The 20,824-nt window shown below is 43.9% G+C and overlaps 1 protein-coding gene across 2 annotated transcripts in view; it reads right to left on the bottom strand.

Annotated features, from left to right (window-relative positions):
• MAP3K3 (mitogen-activated protein kinase kinase kinase 3) overlaps positions 1–20,604 on the bottom strand; it is a 39,092-nt gene extending 18,488 nt beyond the window's left edge. Inside the window, exons 1-7 of one of the 2 annotated variants that reach the window (XM_027702262.1) lie at positions 20,373–20,604; positions 13,675–13,796; positions 12,747–12,836; positions 9,878–9,918; positions 4,976–5,075; positions 3,756–3,869; positions 705–825 (exon numbers count right to left, since the gene is read on the bottom strand). In XM_027702262.1, coding sequence (XP_027558063.1) covers positions 705–825; positions 3,756–3,869; positions 4,976–5,075; positions 9,878–9,918; positions 12,747–12,836; positions 13,675–13,796; positions 20,373–20,376 — 592 coding nt within the window. In that variant the 5' untranslated portion in view covers positions 20,377–20,604. The remainder of the gene's footprint in view (positions 1–704; positions 826–3,755; positions 3,870–4,975; positions 5,076–9,877; positions 9,919–12,746; positions 12,837–13,674; positions 13,797–20,372) is intronic. The other variant, XM_027702263.1, reaches the window with a different exon arrangement.
• Between the last annotated feature and the right edge of the window lie 220 nt (positions 20,605–20,824).

Genomic DNA, 20,824 nt, shown 5'->3' with positions numbered 1-20,824 from the left:
CAAGCACAGGTTTGAATAGTGCTGCACAGTTACAAAGAGGGTTTTAACACAGAAATTGGGAGGAATCAGACAAATCTACCAGAGATAGAAGTAAAAATTACAGGAGTCTTACATGGACCTTTCCACTAAACAGCAGTTCACTCAGCTAAGAGAAACCCAAGGGAAATGAGACAAAGGTACATAATACTCTGACTTTTCTTACTATCTTTTGTGTACCTCTGCTATTCACCTTGTGCTCTACTCATCTGGGAATTCCAGGAGTGAAAGGTTAGGGAACTCAGTATGTAGGACACTGGTTGGATATGCAGTAGTAATTCCCTGATTCCAAGTAAAATGCTTGATTACAGGAGCCAGGAGAGATTCCAAAGCCCAACATAAAACCCCCTCATATCTAGGTTTCACGAACTGAAATTGCCAATGTAAATAAAAACCTTCATGGACTCACATCAGCTTTCCAAATTTCTAACCACAATGGATCTGGCTTTAGGACACCCCCTTTAGCAGCTCCTCAGCTGTTCAACAACTTAGTAAGGAACTGAAACATTCTACTGTAAACATATGAAGAGCTTTTGAAAATGAACTGCCCTGTCCTAGAATAACCTTTCGATTTCTCCCAGCTCTCATAAATGCCACACCATAAACATTAGTGCCCAAATGACACATTTCACCAAACAAAACCGTGCAGAAGTGGCAAAAATACTCACTGACAGACAGATGCCTACTTCTGGGTTCTGGCTGCTGGTAGGGTGTGCTCACATCCCCCACAGACTGGGAAGTTTTAATCCTGACTTGTTTGGGCAGTCCAGAATGGGGTGAAGAACTGGTCTGTTGGGTAAAATGAAAAGAATAAAATAAAATGAGACTGAGGAGCTCAAGCAGCCTGGCCACAGTCCCAAAAATATCATTATGTTCAGTAGCAAGAAAGAAGCTGAGCAATAGTTCTAGAGCCTGAAATCTTATTAACTTCAGAACACACAAAGGCAGTAAAAGAGCAAGGTTTATAATTCTGGTGTAACAGAGGAGTCCAACAACTAGAGCAAGGCACTGTCCAGCCTCAAGGGCAGGATTTGAAAGTCTCAGTGTCTGCCTGCCATTAACAGGTACCTGTGGGACACACAGAGGGCTCATATCACCCCCAGACACCAGAACACAGAAGAACCTACAATTTCCACCAGCCATCTTCGCCAGCAGAGAGAAATTCTGAATCTTGCACTCTTTCAGAAGCAACCTGACTCCACACAACCTTCACCATTCAGACCATCTAAGTGATAATAAATTCGGGAGACTTAAGAAAACCAAGAGTTTGGAGATGCTAAGATGAATTTATTCATTTTCCCATGAAATTCTATAGATACTATCTAATTAATGATCATTTTTCCACAGTGCCTTCACCTCATTCAAAGCAGGAAGAGGAATGAGATACGTCAAACCTCCCCCAGCCAAGGAGATCCTGTGTCAAAGCAGGGGCTCAATACCTGGAGACACTTTCAATTTTAATCTTGACCCAACACGCCTAGTTTTACAAGAGGATATAATATTCCCTTCCTCTTGTGTTCCAGAATTCATCTTCCCTTATTTAATTGAGATGAACAGAACCAGAGACACCCCGAGGAAATTAATTCTGGCCTGTGAAAATTATTTGAACATGACTTGGTCAAACAAGGTGTGAAGTCATACAAGCCAAAATTAAAATACTGAATAGCTGCTCATTTAATAAGGACATCCACCTGCATGGAGCAAGGATTTAAATCACATAAACTCCACCATGAATAGGTTCATGGGAGCTGAATAAAGGGTGCAGAGGTCACCCCACTGATGTGGACAGTCTGGCTTTAGGTGTTAAATTTTTCCAGTTTTCCCCATTAGATTCTAAACAGAAGGAAAGGACTGACAACAGGAATGAGCTGCTTGATGAAAAAAAGCACAAATGAGCCACAGAAAGAGGCACAAGAAAATTAATCTGCACACTGTTCACAGACAGCACAGCTCTTGGTACCAGTGACACAGCTACTGCTGCAAAGTTAATTTGCTTTCTGGACCTATTTGTGCCAAAGTCACGGCGTTACCTTTCCATCCCCAGAAAAAGAAAAGAGCACAACCAAAACAAAATCTGCATCCTGTACTTCAGGAAAAATAATGCTTCCCGCTCCCTCAGTGGGATGAGATCATGCAGCCAAGAAACCTCCTCCAGCCTTGTGGGCTCTATCCCACGTAGGGCTCTCCTGTCAGGGAACTCTGAGCTGCAGAGGAAGTCGGAGGAGAGGGGGGGGGAAACAGTGGCACTTACTGAAAGCTTTGCTTTTTGTTTCTGCTTTGAGCAAAAGAGGAAAAAACAGCTAATAAAAGGACACCACCACAGGAGTGGCTGCTGGCTGGTGTAGGATGGGATTTACTAAGTGGGTTATGCAAAGGTAGGTGGTATCATTTAACAGCTGGTTTGCAGCCTCGAGGCACTGACAGAGGGCTGGAAAAGAGGATTGTTTGACTGTGTTATACCAAAAGCTGAAGTCACCTTTTACAGGCTGTTTCCTGACACCACAGAACGAAGTCTGACTCCACCAGGTCAGATCAAAGGCCTTCTTGCCAAGTATTGTCTTCAGAACAGGCAGCAATAAATGCTCAGGGAAAGGGCACAGGACAAGGAACAGCATCATCCCCTCCTACACCTTCCCAGCTTTTGGCACCCAGTCCTTTGGGAAAGGGCTGTTAACACTCCTGAAGGTCTCTGGATTTCCATTAACACGGATTATCAAATTAAAAAATAGTGGGAAGTGTATTTAAGTCCTCCTGACAGTTCCAAGAATTATAGGTGTGATTATTTCAAGTTTGAGCTCCCTGCAGAACTTGAATAGGGATGAACATCTGAGATCGACAAGCTGTTCCCAACAGAGCAGCTTTTTGTGTCACACTCTTCAGAGAATTTGGTAATTTGCAAATCAAATATCTAAGCTATCAAGGTTTTTGGCTTGAAAAGCTGCATGACCTTAATTCTGAAAAAGAAAAAAAAGAGATATTGGATGAGGGAACCGTTTTCCAGTCCCAGATCAGGAACAAGGAAAACTTCAGATTCTTTTTGCACTCCTCATCTTGCAGATAAATTCACTGTCCAAAATGGGCATCTTTGGGAGCTTGGTTTAAAGATTTACTTCTCATGATATAATCTTTCCTGCTGACATTCACTGCCACAGCCACCTGTGGTACAGGAGAGTGAACCAAGACAATCAAACTCATCTTGGGTGTGAATACATCATTATTAGCTGAAGGCAACTTAGTTTCCATAGAGTAAGGCTGGATTTAAGGCCTTAGGCTGCAGAGCTGAAAAATCCCTGGGAGCTGTCCCCAGGCTTCTCACCCAGGGAAGAAGTGTTAAAGGCTTGTCTTCAAGGACAACCTGTGCCCTGAAAGGCAAAGTAATTACACACACTTTCAACACTGTGCTCTTAATCAAAGGTAAAAGATTTCTCTGCAAACCAAACTCTTTCAGTGTTGTCTGACTACAGGTACTTGCTATAAAATGGCTTTCATGTAACAGCTTAAAAAGCTGCAATGTTTTAGTCCCTGAACAGCTGCTGAAGTCAGGAAGGAGAAAACCAACAAAAAGATACCTATAATAGCTGAGCCAAAGTAAAGAGGATAAACACATGCATTTGTGTCTGTGAAGAGTGATTTTACTAATCCCTGTTACTGCCATGGTGTTTCAGAGAGTTAAGGGTAAAAACCTTCATTTTGCTGCAGTCACAGAGGTTGGTACCTACATGGTTTCTGTCCTGGGACAGCAATAATATTCTAAGGCTTTTCACATTAGAGCTTCGGTCTAAGAGATCTACAGCTTTATCCAGGTCATCTTGGTTTTTCAGAGGGATAGAGAGCTGCAAAATAAACAACAAGAGAAAATCATTAGAAAAGACAGAAAAAATAAGTCTATTTCCACAACAGGTGTTTCAACAAACAGAAAAATACCAGAATGTAAGACAGGACTCTGACTGCTCACAAATTTTCATTCCAATACTGTCTCATTTTTTAATGAGGTTTTCCTCCCATGCCAGAGAAATGGCTGACCCTGTGCAAATCTCTCTAAAGCACCAGCCACAAAAATATTAATTGCTACCTGAATTTGCTGTTTGCAAAGAACAAGTCAGGGACTTGTCAGCCCCTGACTCCCTGAGGAGAATGTGGTCTCAGCACTTATGAATTCAGACCTACTGATCAAGTGAAAATTGGGTTTCAGAGAGAAAGAAGAAGATAAAAGACTTTGAAAGAGGGAATCAAATTAGAATTTAAAACTTGCTAATAAGACCCCGTGAAATCAGGCTCAGACACCCTCTATGCTACAGCCCACTCACATCTCAAAATGGGAATGTTATTAACCCTGGAGAACTCTCATTTTTGTCCCACTCTCACTGCTGAATGGGGGTCTGGATCTCCCTCATTAGGGATGCAGTTCCAAACAGTGGGAGGGCGACACCACAACAATAAAAACAAGGAAAAACCAGCGTGTCCAGGGTGAGAAAGCCACTAAAATACTTTAGATTATTAACATGGACTACCCAGTTCCTGAGAGACAAATGCTGTTCCCCATGTCACTTTATTTCACTGCTGACAGTGCCCACAGTCCCCCTAAAGCCTCCTCTGTTCTTGGACTCCCCTTGTTCCCTGGGCAACAAGATCTCCCTGGATATATATCAGCCTGCAATTGTTGCTTTCAACAATAAAATACTTCAAATACCTTTTTTACTTCCCCAAGAGAGTCTCCCAACCACTGCCAGTGCAAGGGAGCAAGATGCTGCTGTTTGCACAACACACACAGCATTGTGAGGCTTTATCGGGATCAGTGTGTTTTCCTTTGGATCAGGGATTCAACAGTGCTTTGCATTAAAGGAAGGACTGAAAATTAAATTTACAGGCACAGGATTTGTGAGGGGGAGATGTGATGCAGAGAGGGTTTGCCATGCCCTGAGCACTGGGAGCTCTGTACCTCGTTGTTCATGTAGTGGAGGTCCAGGGGCTGCCCAAAGGCTGTTTTCACTTTCTGCTGCACGTCTTCGTAGCGCACGGGACGGACAAACGGGATAATCCTGGAATGAGAGAGAACCCCTGGCTGAAATCAGAAATACACTTGATAATGCAATCACGATAATGCAGGAAGCTGAACATGAGTCAGAGTGTGCCCAGGTGGCCAAGAAGGCCAATGGATCCTGGCCTGGCTCAGGAACAGTGTGGCCAACAGGTCCAAGGAAGTGATTCTTCCCCTGGACTCAGCACTGGTGAGGCCACCCCTGGAGTGCTGTGTCCAGCTCTGGGCCCCTCAGTTCAGGAAGGACATTGAGGGGCTGGAGCAGGTCCAGAGAAGAGCAACGAGGCTGGGGAAGGGACTGGAGCACAAGTGCTATGAGGAGAGGCTGAGGGAGCTGGGGCTGTTCAGCCTGGAGAAGAGGAGGCTCAGGGGAGACCTCCTCACTCTCTGCAACTCCCTGACAGGAGGGGGGAGCCAGGTGGGGGTTGGTCTCTTTTCCCAGGCAACTCTCAGCAAGACAAGAGGGCTCAGGGTCTTCAGCTGTGCCAGGGGAGGTTTAGGTCGGATATTAGGAAGAATTTCTTTCCAGAGAGGGTGATCAGCCATTGGAATGGGCTGCCCAGGGAAGGGGTGGATTCTCCATCCCTGGAGGTGTTTAAGGTGAGACTGGATGTGGCATCAGTGCCATGGGCTGGGAACCACAGCGGGGTTGGATCAAGGGTTGGACTTGATGATCTCAGAGGTCCCTTCCAACCCAGCTGATTCTATGATTCTGTGATTCAAACCAGGTGGCTGAACCATTAAAAACACATTTGAATGCTCTCATTTCATCCTCAAGCAGGTAGTGAGCCTTTCAAATTTAAATTTACACGCGTTGTTTCAGTAAGGAATTATTGATCTCTGGCCCACTTCCAATGGTTTGTCAAAATGCAATATTCAGCTGAAGATTTCAAATAGAATCTCTTTGTCCCTGGGCAGAGAAATAGAATCCCTTTGTCCCTTTGCTGAATCAGTGGCTTTCACAAAACAGGATACAAATATCCCGTGCACCTTGGCTCAAAAAATACTGCCTTGGGCACAAAACACACTCAGGGAGAGCTGAATTAAAAGCTGCAGAGGCCAAAAGAATAAAAAATTTAAGTATCTGAGTACCTGAACTCAAAATTCACTCCCTAATAATCTCCAAAATGCATTTCATATTAAAAGTTTCAACAAACATTCCCACAGCAAAGTTAGTCCTGAACTCCTGAGGGAAGACAACAGCAGGTGGACACAAAGGAACCTGAAAACCCTCCTTCCCAAAGGTGGTCTGTGCCCTGAGCTCCATGTCTGCCTCCTGCATGCTCAGGTCAGACATCTCCAAACATCTGAATCATGGACTCACTGCACTGGCTTTCCAGTTTTCCATCAAATCATGGAATGGTTTGGGTTGGAAGAAACCTTAAAGATCATCTTGTTCCAAACCTGTGCAACACAGCAGGGTTTTTTCTCCAGAGCTGAGGCCAAATCTAACTGTGCAAATGTTTGTCACACATGGCTTGCTTTATTTAAAAAAAATTGCTTTATTTTTTAATTAAAGAGGCCCAAATAGAACAAAACTTAAATATGGCTTCAGCTGTAATAGCAGTGTCACAGCTGACTGCAACAATTGAGAATATTTTTATAAGTCAGAAGATTCACATTACACTGATCAGTCTCACACTCTCCTGCTTCCTCCCTCCTATTTTTTTATCTTCAGGCACCTTCACCAACTGACACACAAAATCTGCACAGATTTAAATTATTCCACACGAAACCTGCACAAATGTAAATTATTCTGATCACTGTCCCTGGGCCCAGACCTTGTGACACACTAAACCCCAGCTCAAGCACTCAGCCATTCCCTCCCCAGGTGAATGGCAGGAGTTTTACACTCACAGACAACCACAGCCTCCAGGAATGCAAAATGTTACCCTGTGGAATCCTGTGGCACATAAAGGCTTTTCAGAAAATGACAGGACACTTTGGTTTGGTTTTATTACTGTTTTGCCTGCCTTGGAATAGCAACTCTCAATGGTTGAGGCAGAGCAACAATATGAACTTCCAGGAAAGCATCTAAAACTCTTTATTTTGCTGGAATGTTCTGCTGTAGGAAGTTACCAAGTACTCACGAAGTCTACCTTGACAGCCATGGAAAAGGATGATTTTCACCCTCTTCAGAATAACCTGGAGGATTCAAATGCAAACTATAGTTTACACCTGCTGTTCTAAACAAACCAGGGCTGCCCAGAGCAGTGGTGGAATCACCATCTCTGGAAGTGTTCAAAAAACATGTGGATGTGGCATTGGAGGATTTGTTTTAGTGGTGAACATGATGGTGATGCTGGGTTGGACTTGAGGACCTTAAAGGCCTTTTCCAACCTGCACAATCCTGTGATTCTGTGCCACCTCCTGCTCAGAAAGCCACTCTTCACCTCTTTGCTCAGACTTCTCACCTTCTGCTTCCATGAGACCTCACTGTGTCTACACTACAAGTCCAGCCCTTCAGGGGCAGACAGGCACAGGATAAGGGGAATGGATTAACACTGCCAGAGGGCAGGGTTAGATGGGATATTGGGAAGAAATCCTTCCCTGGGAGGGTGGGGAGGCCCTGGCACAGGTTGCCCAGAGAAGCTGTGGCTGCCCCTGGATCCCTGGAAGTGTCCAAGATCAGGTTGCAGCAACCTGGGCTAGTGAGTGGCATCCCCAAACGTGGCAGGGAGGGTGGAACGAGATGATCCTTATGGTCCCTTCCAACCCAAACCATCCTGGGTTCAAACCATCACTATAATTCTGTGATGAACCTGTGCTTTGGATAAAAGGCTTAACTTCCCATTTATCCATCCATCCATCCATCTTCATCAGCCCTGGGTATCCTTTCACGAGATGCAGCTTTTGTTTTAAACAGCCCTTGTGTTAGTTGGCTTCCTCAGCCCCTTCCCAGGAAAGGTTCATCTTGCTACCAGTCCTACAACATCCAGCTCTTTGGAAATAATTGTGCTTGTTAAAAAGCAGCCCACAATAACATTTTCTACATATTCCTAAGAAACCCATCCACGAAATTACAGTACTCTGGCACCACACAAATGTAATTTAGCTCTCAGTGCCTTATAAAGGCTCCCATTCTACACTCGACGCATTCAAAAGCAGAGCTGTTCTCAGGTGCCACAAATTCTATTAGTTTAAAAACTCTGTGCACTCCTCTAACACAAAATCCTGGACTGCAGGGTTTGAGGAGCCCATTCCTGCCTGACCACCTTAAATATTTGTGGTTAGATCTGGCAGCTGCTGTGAAGCCAAGCACACACACTCACATTCTGGTGCAGGCTCCCTGTCTGTAACTGCACACCGCGCTGGGAGCGGGGAATTCGGCTCAGTGAAACTGCATAATTAGACTAACACACAATCAACCTTTTCATTTTAATGTTACTTCAGAAAAAAAACCTCCTTTCTCCCCCCCTCCCCGAGCTTGGTGCCACCTGAAATGCACCCGGGCTGAAGACAGGCAAGATGAGAAGCTCGTGGGGACACATTTTGCTGTTGAGTTCCCTGGTCCTGGCAGGGTGTGACAAGGAATTGTGACATGGCACCCCCTGCCTCTGTTTTGTCCACACAAACCCCTGACACAGGAAGAAGATATGGCTGACAAAGGAGGCAGCAGATCCCAGTGATGATCACTTCTAAAATTTCTCCCCAAGCACCCAAAGTCAGGGTTGTTTTAGGGACAGAATTCATCGTGTAGGATTTTAGTGAAAGCAACAGTTTAAGTTTTGAGGAAGATCACAAATTGTTCTCCACTGCCTGCTCTGCCAACAAAGAAATGCTTCTGCTTTCCTGATAAAAATCCCCAAATTTGACAAAGGAGGATACTTGAGGAGGAGCTTCAGCACCTCAGCCATAACCTTTGCTAGGACCAGGTATGAGGATCCCTACAGACAACTTGTGCTGTTCTACCACCAACATTAAATTTGCATTTTATCATGAAACCATGAACTACTTCATGTTGGAAGTAAATGGGAGAAACCAAAGGATTCCCATAGGATGGCTGTGAGGAGTAGCACATACATTCCTGCTTACAATCCAATTAATTTCCTCCAAAATAAGGGAACTGTAACCCATCATTAAGATCACTTTTTGCCCTCAGTGAGGGCAGACTCAAAGAGACCACAGACAAGCTTGGAGCCTTCCTGTATGTCCACACACCACCACACAGCCATTAAATGTTTTGAGAGTTCCTCTCAATGCTATGGCAAGTAAGAGGCTTTTTGAGACCTACTTTTAATTATCCAGGCGATTTTATCCATTGCAAACAATGCTGTAAAAACTGAAGCTGCTATTTCAGTTGTTTCTGGGTTTTTCTTGTAAAAGAATGTCTCTCAAGAAAGGAAATAACAAAGAAACTTTTACACCAATGAAAAAAAATCTTCCCTTGCTGTATCTGTTGCTCAATCACAGCAGGACAGTGATAGCAACAGGGCATCAGGAAGTGAGAAACTAGAAAAGAATGACACTGATTTGATCAGCTTCATTTGGTTTTAGTTAAATAAAACAAAATGGGAACATGTATGAAGTGAAACCTTCAGGCTGAATTTATTTAAGGCTGGACAGCTTTTTAATATTGCTGCAATTCACTTGCAAATAGATATTATGGAAATAAATCACTGTTTTATGACACGCTGATCTCTAAAAATAACCAAGTTGTGTGTGACCTGTTTGTTATGGCCTTCCCTGTGTGATTTTCGTTCAGGAAAAAGAAAAGTGAAGCCAACAAAATATTTAGCCTAAATTACTGATGACTGAACTATTCTCGTAAGCAAAGAACCAAAGCAGTGAAGGCCAACTTACCGTCGCTCCCCGTTATGTTCAAACTTTATCCTGACATCATTCTGCAGGAGAAAGAACAAAAGGTGAGTTCACAATCAAATTCTGCCACACAAATGCATCACAACAGCATTTTAATATGATTTTAAGTTTCTTCATGGAAGCTAAGGTAGACTGTGGAAACAAGTGGCTGATATGTTTTTCAGGGAAACTGCCGAAGGAGAAAGGGAAGGAAAGGGGTAAAAACTACGTTGTAATTTTTGTTAACTGTCACTGAAACAGAGGACACTTTATGGAAAATTAAAATACCTTTAACACTGCATGGTAAAAATCTGAAATTGAGTCCTAACCACTTACTCATCTCAACTGAAGGTAATTTTCTTTGAGCACTCATAGCAAAGATGGGAGAGAAGAGAGATACAGAGAATGTATACATTCTCTATTCTTATTCCTTCCTTTTAGTCTTATTGTTTATTCTTATTCTTATTTCTATTTATTATTCTTATTTGTTATTCCTCTGTGTTATTCTTCATTCTTAAGACATGGACTAAATCTCTGCTTTTGCAAAAATGCAGCCCCTGAAACTCCAACTAAGTCACAAACAGGCTGATTCTGTGTCACCTCCTAAAGCTCCTCACCTGTAACTGGATGGTTCAAAGCACAACCACACAACCTGTGCAATCACTGCACACTCAGAAGATGCTCTGTGGCACAGAAGAGTCAACATGCTGAACTTTCAACTCTGGACATCAAAGTTCAAATCCCAATTTAGGTCAGAAAGACAAAAATAAAAGGGAAAAATCTGCTCTGATAAGACTCCATAATTTCTGCTGCACAATTTATGTGATTGGAATAGATTAAGCCATCTGTGAAAGCCTCAGACAATAGGCAATCATACATCTAGGAACTTCAAAAAAACGTGGCCAGGAAATGCTCTTTAGCTGGAGGAAGTTTCTGGCAGGCCCAGTGGTCAAGAATTCAGTTCAAAGGGATGGGATTCCTGCAGCATGGATCAGGGAAAACGAGCTCCCCAATCCCAGCAACGACCCCCTGCAGGTGGGTAACTCACATGTAACTTTAAAAGACAATTTTTATAGATGTGGGAAGAGAAAGAACTTACTCTAGAATGACTCCAAAATGAAACAAACTCATCTGAACTGAGCAGTAAAGGAAAAATGCAGCAAACAGCACAGGAATATTATCCTTTAAAAGATGCCCACCAGCCAACTCCTGATGAAACAGTTGTTCTTTTACATATTGGATGGAGGAATGATCCCTTTGTATCAGGATTTTCAAAGAAGTTTGTTTCTTAGACATACTGGATGGAGGAATGATCCCTTTACATCAGGGTTTCAGGGGAGTAAGGCTGTAGATAAGTTTTTTTTTTAATGTTAGACTATTCTAAATAGCCCAGTCTAAGGGAACTAAACAGGACTGTTTGGATGAAATGGAATTCAAGTCATTTTTCAGATTAAATTTCTGACCTCAAGATGTGGTTTAGGTCCTGGAACAGCCAAGTAACACAGCTCTCATTAATTAAAATTAGACAACACTAAAAAGATTTTCAGGGCTCTTTGGAGACCTTTCTTTAACTTGCTGGTACCTAAGCAAGCCAAAATCACTTTCTCAACTCCACAGCACACTTTAGAACCTGTAATTTGGAAGCAAGGGAAGGGGGATGGAATTTGGCATTTATCTCTTGCTGATTTTTCCATAAGGATCAGACACTGGTCATTCATGTCTATATTTTAAAGATCTAAGAAAAGGTGTTCAAAGTGATCTCAGTGTTCACATTCCAGAGAGAAACTCGAGGAGTTAAGCTTTCCAGTGCTTTCAGTTTCTCTTGAATTCAGTGAGCCCATCAATTTTTAAAGCAAGTCATATAAACTCTCCTAAGAGATGAGTAAAAAGGCAAATCCAAGTTTAGTACCTCAGCGTTCCAGTTCTGCAACACTGTCTCATAAATCATGATTACAGGTTTTGATTTAAGACATCCCTGAATTTATGTTCAAAGCGATCTTGGGGAGGATTTTGTTCTGCTCCATCTACAGATTTGTCCAGCACATTCTAGGAAATCCCAGATCCAGCTGAACAAGTAGATTACGAGCAGGCAAAGTGTAAGGAAGACAGACATGAACTTTAAAGCCTGCTCCAAAAGGCTTAAGCCTGTAACAGGAATCAAACTGAAAAGAGTTATTTTACTGACACAGGCAACTTCTCCTGTTAATGTCAGTCTTACTGCCAGCAACTTGATCTAACTTTGTAAGACAGTAAGGGACAAACAATTCTTGGCTGAAATTGCTGCTTTTGCTTTGAAGTATTTCATTTAAATGACATCCAGCATCTACTGACAGAGTAAAGAGTGATTTATTCTGTCCTTCCTTTTGACCAGAAAGCCAATACCAGAGTTTTCTTCATGAAAAAGTCTGTAACAATGTGGAACAAACCTGGGGTGCTGCCTCCATCACTTACAGACTGCTTTGGGTGGGAAGGACCTTAAAGCCCATCCAGTGCCACCCCCTGCCATGGGCAGGGACACCTTCCCAGGTTGCTCCAAGCCCCGTCCAACCTGGCCCTGGACACTTCCAGGGATCCAGGGGCAGCCACAGCTTCTCTGGGCAACCTGGGCCAGGGCCTCCCCACCCTCCCAGGGAAGGATTCCTTCCCAATATCCCATCTAACCCTGCCCTTTTTCAGTTTAAAGCCATTCCCTTTGTCCTGTCACTACACTAAAACATGCACCCCCTGTAACATCAAGACAGAGCCAGGAAAGAAAAGCTTTTCCAGCCTCCCACACCTGCTTAAAGGAATTCTATAAAGGTCACTGCACACAATGGTAAAACCTACACATAATTTATAATTGCTGATATAGAAATTAAGCCAATTTTCTCACCGGAATTTTTTTTTCTTCCACTGCAGAGGCACACTGGTTCGTTATTGCAGGGCTGCCCAGGAGGGGGGGACTGCTGGCATTGTGTTTTTTCTTTAAAAGGAATAAAATCATTTTTAAAAAATGGCAAGTTAAAAACTTTTACACTTGGTAATTTTTTTTAGCTGATCAGACCAAGCAACATCACAAACACATGTGGGGGGAAGGCAGGATACTAAGATGATGTAAATTATCAAATACATACATATATACATACATATATATATATATAAATACATAACTTGAAATATATATCCTTATATATTGTTTTTAATTTTATATAGATAAACCAATATAAAATATATACTATTTTAATATCATTTATACATTATGTAAAATTGTATTTATTCTAGTATATATTTTGATTGTAATATTAATTAATATAATATTATAAATTAATTAGTAATATTATTGTATTTCTATTACATTAGAAAATTATTTATATATAATACATAGAATATATACTATATTTAATATAGTAGATATATATTTTATTTAATATATAAATTAATATACAACTATATTTAATATATAAATATAATATATAATAGTATATAATAATATATTGTATATATAATAACTATATTTAATAAATTAACATATAAAATATAGTATATCTACTATATTTAATATAGTAGATATATATTTTATACATTTTATATATATCAGTATACATTATAATAATTATAATATATATTAACATACATTATTAATACATATTATATATTCTATTTTAATATATATAAGAAAATAAAAATGTTCCATATTTGCCACACAGCCTGAGCAGGATGAAGGAGTTAATCCTGTCAGAAGCACAGGCAGCAGATCCTCTGTCCCTTCTACCCCAGGCCCCCATTTCCCCATTTCAGGGGCTCAATAAATGGCCCATTACCTGTTTGTTGGCATGAGCAGTGTCTTTATTCTTCATGGTATCATATCCAGGCAGCCTGTGACGTCTGCTCATCTGGAGAGCCACCAGGTCCTTCATGATGGATTTCAAGGCCTCCTGTTCATCTGTGAGGCACAAGAATTTTAGGAATAAGTGGCCTGGGTGAGCATCAACTGAGACACTTCTTGTGGAACAACAAACCTTTTCAGGATCTTTGCAAAGACACTGTGATTTTATTAGTCATAGAAAGCCCAAACTAACAGAAGATCATGAAGTAGTAAACAAACAGATAAATTTTAAGTCTCTTGTGTAATGTCACAGAAGGATCAGAATAAATATGCCCAGCCCCTAATTCTGTTTAAAAGGCTTCACAACAAACAGTACAACCTGAGCAGATCTGCTAGATCATCAGAGGTCACTTAGGAAGGGCAAACTGATGTGCTTCTGCCAAGGAAAACCTGGTAAAAATCTGTTCTTTCCCACTTTATATCCTGCTAACTCTCAATTCTTGCTTATTAGCAGAACAAACCACAGCCAGCAGAGAGAGAAACGAAAATCCGGGCGAAGAACCATCCTGGAGTATCTCTGAACACAGATCCACTCGCACTGATTGCCCCAACACGTTCCCCTCTTCCCTCAGAACAAGCTGATGGAACAAAATTCAAACCATTTTATGAGATTTCAAGATGAAATTTGATTTGAGCAGGTTCAAATCGTCCAGCACTAGGAACACTGTCTGCTGGCAAAGTACGACGCAGCAGGTTCAATTCAAGGCTTCTTGCCTTGCAGGAAAACACAAACACACACTGAATTTTTTCTTGCATGTACTACTGACTAAAAATTGCTTTCTGAAGTGAACATTCCTGATATAAGCAACTTAATGTGTTCTCTCCCATTGCCTGTTAGTTTTGAGGAGAGATGAGTATTTATTTAGCAGAACTTTGTATGAAATCTAGAGAAAAGAAGACATAAAAGGGGGAAAATGCTCAGTAAATGTGATGGATGGTGCAAAAAGGTCTAAAAGCCACGGAAAAGAATCCTTTGCTCCAGCAAGGATAATGATCCCAAATTCTTTGAAACTGGAAAAGGTAAAAGAAGTTGCCATGTGAAGTTTTGTCCAAAATGGGACTGCACTGGCCACTGTGCTCCAGGCACTGCCACAACCAACAAAGCAGCCTCAGATGCCTTACTTTGCTCCTGGCACAGTCACCTGGTGTCTCACACAGCAAGACTCAGAGTGTTTTTAGGGATAAAGTGCTGTTTCCTCGGCAAATAATACACCCAGTGAAATCCTTCCTGACACCGAGGCATTCTTTAGGCATGAAATGTGAAGCAGTGATTTGATCAGCTCTGAACATCCCCAGCAGAATCTGCCCTTTCTAAACGAGTCTGGGTGGACCTGGCCACTAGTTTTGAATGTAAAGCTGCTTGGTTTTTTTTGTTTTTTTTGATAATTGGAGCTTTTGGAAGTGATGTGAGCCCCAGAAGTTATCACAGCCCTACTCAGATGACAGTGTGTGCAGTGCTTGAAATGCACAATTCCTCCTGAAGTCCCCAATCACTTTGAGGAGTTTGAACTGAAATGAGCATTTCTGAAGCTGATTTGTAAACAACTGAAACTTCATTTTAACAATCCACCATGGCTGAACACTCACTCCTGATTCGTGGCACTGGTCTGATGGGTAATGGTTTGCATTTGGAAGAGCTGTCCTGGGAACAGCTGCTGAACATTAAATGATGGACTGACTCGCATCTGTATTTCTCTGTACAAGGGACTCACTGGGACTATTTGTTTCTTCAATTTTATGTCATGGATTTGTTCGTGAGTGTCTCCAAAGCAGCCAGCGTATGTTTTATGCACAGACTGGCTTCATAATTAATCAGTGTCTGAATAACAAACTGGATTTTCGCAATGCTTGAAGATGACAGATGTGGGACATGTACAGCCTGTGGAGCAGTCAGGGAGCAAATGCTACTAAAAGCAAAATGGGGGAAAAAAATATACCTATTTGTAAGGAAGAAACATCTAAAGAAGTCCCAGGGAAAAGTCACACTAACAATATCTTTGGTACAACAAATAGTTTCTGCCCAGGTCTGCTTTGGCTTTCATAGGATCACAGCATCATAGGGGAGCTTGAGTTGGAAGGGACCTTAAAGCCCATCCAGTGCCACCCCCTGCCATGGGCAGGGACACCTTCCACCAGCCCAGGTTGCTCCAAGCCCCGTCCAACCTGGCCTTGGACACTTCCAGGGATCCAGGGGCAGCCACAGCTTCTCTGGGCAACCTGTGCCAGGGCCTCCCCACCCTCCCAGGGAAGGATTTCTTCCCAATATCCCATCTAACCCTGCCCTCTGGCAGTGTTAATCCATTCCCCTTGTCCTGTCACTCCAGGCCCTTGTAAATATTCTCTCTCCATCTTTCCTGTTGTCTCCCTTCAGGTACTGGAGGGCCACAATCAGGTGAGTCCTAACTCAGTCCAGAGACTACCCAAGTTCTGAGGTACATCCTCTGTGGTCTTCAGACTCTACTACCAAAGCCCAGAAACATCAAGCCTAGGCCAGACCATGGAGGGGAAGAAACCTCCCAGTGCATCTGCAGAAGGTGTTAATTAGAGTAAAACTCTCAAAAAAGGAAAGCAGAGCAGAGAAAGTAAAAAAAATCAGAATCAAAACCCACCAAATCTCTGCTGTCCAAGACAAGCCAAATGAGACAATAACCACATTGTGGCAGTGGAGAAGAGAGAGCACTCCTTGAAATTCCAACTGCATGTAAAAGAAGCGAGGAGTGTCAGTAACACAACCAAAGCAAGAGGCTGCTTTTTGAGGAGCACATCAGCCAAAGGAAATAATTGCTGGGATCTATCTCAGCACTAAGTAACCCCTTGTGGGAGGAAAACGTGAAAAAACAGTTGTGAATGAAGCTAAAGTTCCAGGTAGGTAACAGCACAACTTTTTCTTTTTTTTTAAAAAAAAAAGTTTCCAACTTCACATTTAACCTCTTACCTTACTGGAGTGTCTCCAGTTTACTTGTATTCTTCAATTTGGATTGATATTAAGCACAGCCTTGGAGTCATCTGGCAGACAAAGGCTATAACTGTGCACAACAAAATACTACAACCTATGGACTGGCAGATCCCTGGAGTTCCTACCACCCAAAACACACCGGGAAGAGCTGGGATACAAGTTTTCCACTACAGTGCAGTTTGGGTTTGGCCAGATACCAGGAGGATGAAGAAGAGCTTGTGTTGGCAGCACTCCTCTGGGCAAGAAGCAAACCAGCTATGAAAGCAGTTTATAACTGAGGGCTCATGACAAGAAATCAAGTCAAAGAATATGTCTGTGAATAAGAATTCGCCTCGAAACAGTATCATCACCGGAAAATCAGGATCAACGCTCACAATGGTTGGCTACAGGTGTTTGATCCCAAATTCCAGGCTGTGTGGAGTCTCACAGTGACTCATTTGTGTGAGGAACTGGGCACAGAGGACAGGCATCCAACCAACTATGTGTCTCTTGATACAGATTGCAGCTTGGTACGTGGAGAATTCATTTATTAGCCGAGGCAACTTGTGAATTTACAATCTATTAAACTCCTAAGGGCAGCACCTGGAAGCACCAGAGCTCAAAGAGTGTTTGGACAACACTCTCAGGCACAAGATGGGATTGCTGGGGTGTCCTGGGCAGGGCCAGGGGTTGAACTGGATGATCCTTGTGGGTCCCTACTAACTCAGGATATTCTATAATTCTATAAATCCCAGTTAGTGCCCTGCAAGGTCACTGCAAACTCACTTTCCTCTGTGCCAAAGCTGAAATCTTACTCATCTCCACAAAACTGGAACAGTTAATGTTCTGTCAAAGGTGATGGAACAGCTTCAGGTGAGTTTGAATCTTATTATACAGTTTTTAGTAGGTTTTAGTACCAAATCATATATCTTGTAATTCATCCCTGTGTTGATGAGATAGGAAATGACAGAGTATTTATCTTTTAAAAACACAAAGTTAAATACTGATCTGAGGTTGTGTAGGGAAAAATCATCTCCAGTTAGGACAGCCCTGTGATGGATTTAATGCTGAGAAGCATGAATACTTCTTTATTTCCCTCAAAACAGAGGATTTCCATAGATTGACTTGGAAAAGCACATGGAGCAACATTACATTAATCACACAATACAGAAGTTGCTACAAATGAAAACGAAGCAATTCTTGGAGTGCACTGAGAGACCCTGTTTTGCCTGGTCTCCAGTAGGTCTGGGAAACACAGTTCTGCTTTGTGCGGGAAAGATGTTGTCCAGGAAATGCTTTTCATGTTTTAAAAACTACACTCAAGGATTTTTATAACATCGATAAAAGCGAACTGCTGCTCCCAGAGAAAGCTATTCCTCTCCATAAAGCATTTATTTCAACGAATCCCTGGCTTCTTCCACAGGTTTGAGCGAGTCAGAAATGGAAACTCTTTTGAAAATAAAATAAAAAAATCACAAAGTTCAAACAGCGAAAGCATCTGCCCATGGGTAAAAACAGGAAGTCTGTGAACCCCTCTAACCCAGGATGGTTTTATTTAGTGTGATAATGATGCCACATTAGTTTAGAAGAGAAAGAAGTGAATAAATCTCTGTTTTCTACCCCCACAACAGCAAAGTTGGTTGGGGCAAGCCATCGGTAAATCCAGGGGCAACGAGGAAATTTTAGACAAATTGGGTCCATGAAAAAAAATCTTGGAAAGTTTCATTTTGAGTCCTTTGCTGTGGGCAGTTTTAGTGGTACCAAAATGCTGTTCTGCCCAATTTTTAGGAAATCATAGGTGACTGGTTTGTAGAGCGAGATGAAAAATCAGAGACTACCATGGACACAGTACGTGCGGGATATATTTAGGGTCCCTTTTCTCACCCAGAAGTTAAAGGAAAAGACTGGGATTTGGGATTTGAGCTAGTCCTAACCTGCAGGCTCAGCTCTGTCCCTCCCCCCGGGTGTCACTGAGCTGTGGCCATGGGTGCGTGTGTGAGCCAAGGGAAGGAAGTGACACAGGCAGGAAAACCGAGCGGATCGAGGGAACGACGGGACGGGAGCGGGGCCTGCACAGCGCCCACCCCGCACTGCTCGGCCCTCCCAGCACAGGCACCTCGTGTTTCTCCATATGAGAAGCAAATATCTGTATTTTAAAGCCTGCCAAGGAGGTGTCTGGAGGGAAATAAACCTCGGGGATTGCCCTGGAGGTGCAAGGTTGGAGAATCGCTCCAGGTGAGTTCCAGCGAACTGTGTCACCAACCACCCCACGTGTCCTCCAGAGCGGGTCATGAAACACAAGATGCAAGAAAAGCAGAGCACGATACAGCCCATTATCCATTATTAATTAGATCATGTGATCACAACTGCCTAATAAACTCAGATTTTTCCCATTGTAAGGGATCTGCAGCTGTGCCATGACACACATGATGCTGTGGTGGAGCAGTCCATGAAATTGTACTTTTTCATTCTGCACTCACGTGTTTACAAACACACATTCAGCTGCTATTGGAAAATGCTTCCATGGAAATCCAACCTCTTCCTTCTCAACAATTTTAAGCTTATGAACCACCTGCCTGGTTCTGTAGAGGAGGTACAGAGAGATAATCCCATACCTCTCTTTACAGCAGAGAATTCTAGTGATGGATCTGCACAGATTTGTTGTATTTACCAAATCAAACCAGAGTACAGAGGGATTGAAGTTGTTGGAGTTTAGCTTTGAGCAACACTTGCAGTGCTTCATGAATTCAAAATATAAGAACTATTTATGCATACAGACCAAATGAAGGACAGGCTCAGAAAACTAAACTTGGTTGAAGGGAAGAAACACTGAAGTTGTAGCCCATGAAGCCATGAAACTCCACACTTACAACAGGAGTAACTCCCTTGCCCTTATGCAGATATGAATAAGTTCTGGTTCAGATCAATCAAGAATTTAATTCTAGCACGAGACCTCTCTTTAAACTTTAAAGGGAATTAGGAAACATAACCCCCCCTCTATAAGCAGTTTTTTATACAGGAGATACAGTCCAAATCCAAATTAATTCCAATTAATCAATCAATTTCAGTCATGGCAACTCCTCGCAGCAACATTTTCCTCTTGAAAAATAAAAAGAGTTCCTCCAACTCCTCTGCTTGTTTTTATGTGTTGCTGCCCGGGCTGAGAATGGCAAACAAGAATTCAGTGGAAGCTCCATAAAGAAAATACTATTCTGACGGACTCCCAGGCCACAATTAACACAAAACCTCCCCCAATTAATCCGAAGCCCAACTCCCGTCCCAAGAAGAGCCACCCTGACTTTGGGAGGCTGCAGGAGCTCCCTGAGCCCGACCGGGCCAAGTTTAGCAAAGCCCCGGGGTAGCAGGGGAGGGGGCACGGTGCTCCCCGCAAACACACGATTTTTTTACCATTTTAACCAAATCCTTGAAACTCCCCCACCATTTCCCGGCGGCGCTGCCGGTGCCGCGGTAACACCGCGGGCGGCGCGGCCGCGGCAGGTCCCGTCCGGCCCCTCCGCCCGCTGCGGGGGCCGCGGCAGGTCCCGGCCCGGCCCGGGCCGCACCGGGGGCAGCGGAGCCGCGGGGACCCCCCCCGCCATCCATCTCGGAGGGCGCATCGCCCCCTCCCCTCCCCGCCCGCCCTCCCCCGGCCCGTGAGGCGGCCCCGGTTCCCCGCGGCCTCCCCGCCGGTTGCTCACCCATGTCTGCGGGCGGCGGCGCCGCGGGCGGCGGGCGCTGCGGGTCGGCGCTGTCACCGCCGCGGTTCCATGGCGGCCGGGCCGATGGCGGGGGGAGGGAGGGCTCAGAGCCGCCGCGGCCGCCACATTCCCAGGCCCCGCGCCACCGCCGCCGCCGCCGCCGCCGCCTCCTCCTCCCGGCGGGCGCGCTGCGGGCGGGGCGCGGGGGGTCGGCGGTGCCTCACGGCCCGTCCCGGGGTCCCCTCACGGGGTCCCCTCACGGTCGGTGCCCCCCCCCCCGGCACAAACAAACCCGCTCGGCGGCCGCCGCGCACCCGCCGCCGCCGCCTCCTGCCAATCACAGCGGCACGCACCGCCCGCCCGCCAATCAGCGCCCGCCCGGCGGCGCCGCGGGCCAATGGGAGCGAGGGGAGGCACAAGATCGCCCCGCCCACCCCGTGCCGTCAATCACC

The sequence above is a fragment of the Neopelma chrysocephalum genome, unplaced genomic scaffold, assembly GCF_003984885.1.
Source record: "Neopelma chrysocephalum unplaced genomic scaffold, ASM398488v2 Primary Assembly neopelma1_182, whole genome shotgun sequence".
In the NCBI taxonomy this organism is placed as follows: Eukaryota; Metazoa; Chordata; class Aves; order Passeriformes; family Pipridae; genus Neopelma; species Neopelma chrysocephalum.
The sequence above is the reverse complement of the archived record's forward strand: the minus strand, read 5'-3'. Positions and strand labels throughout refer to the sequence as shown.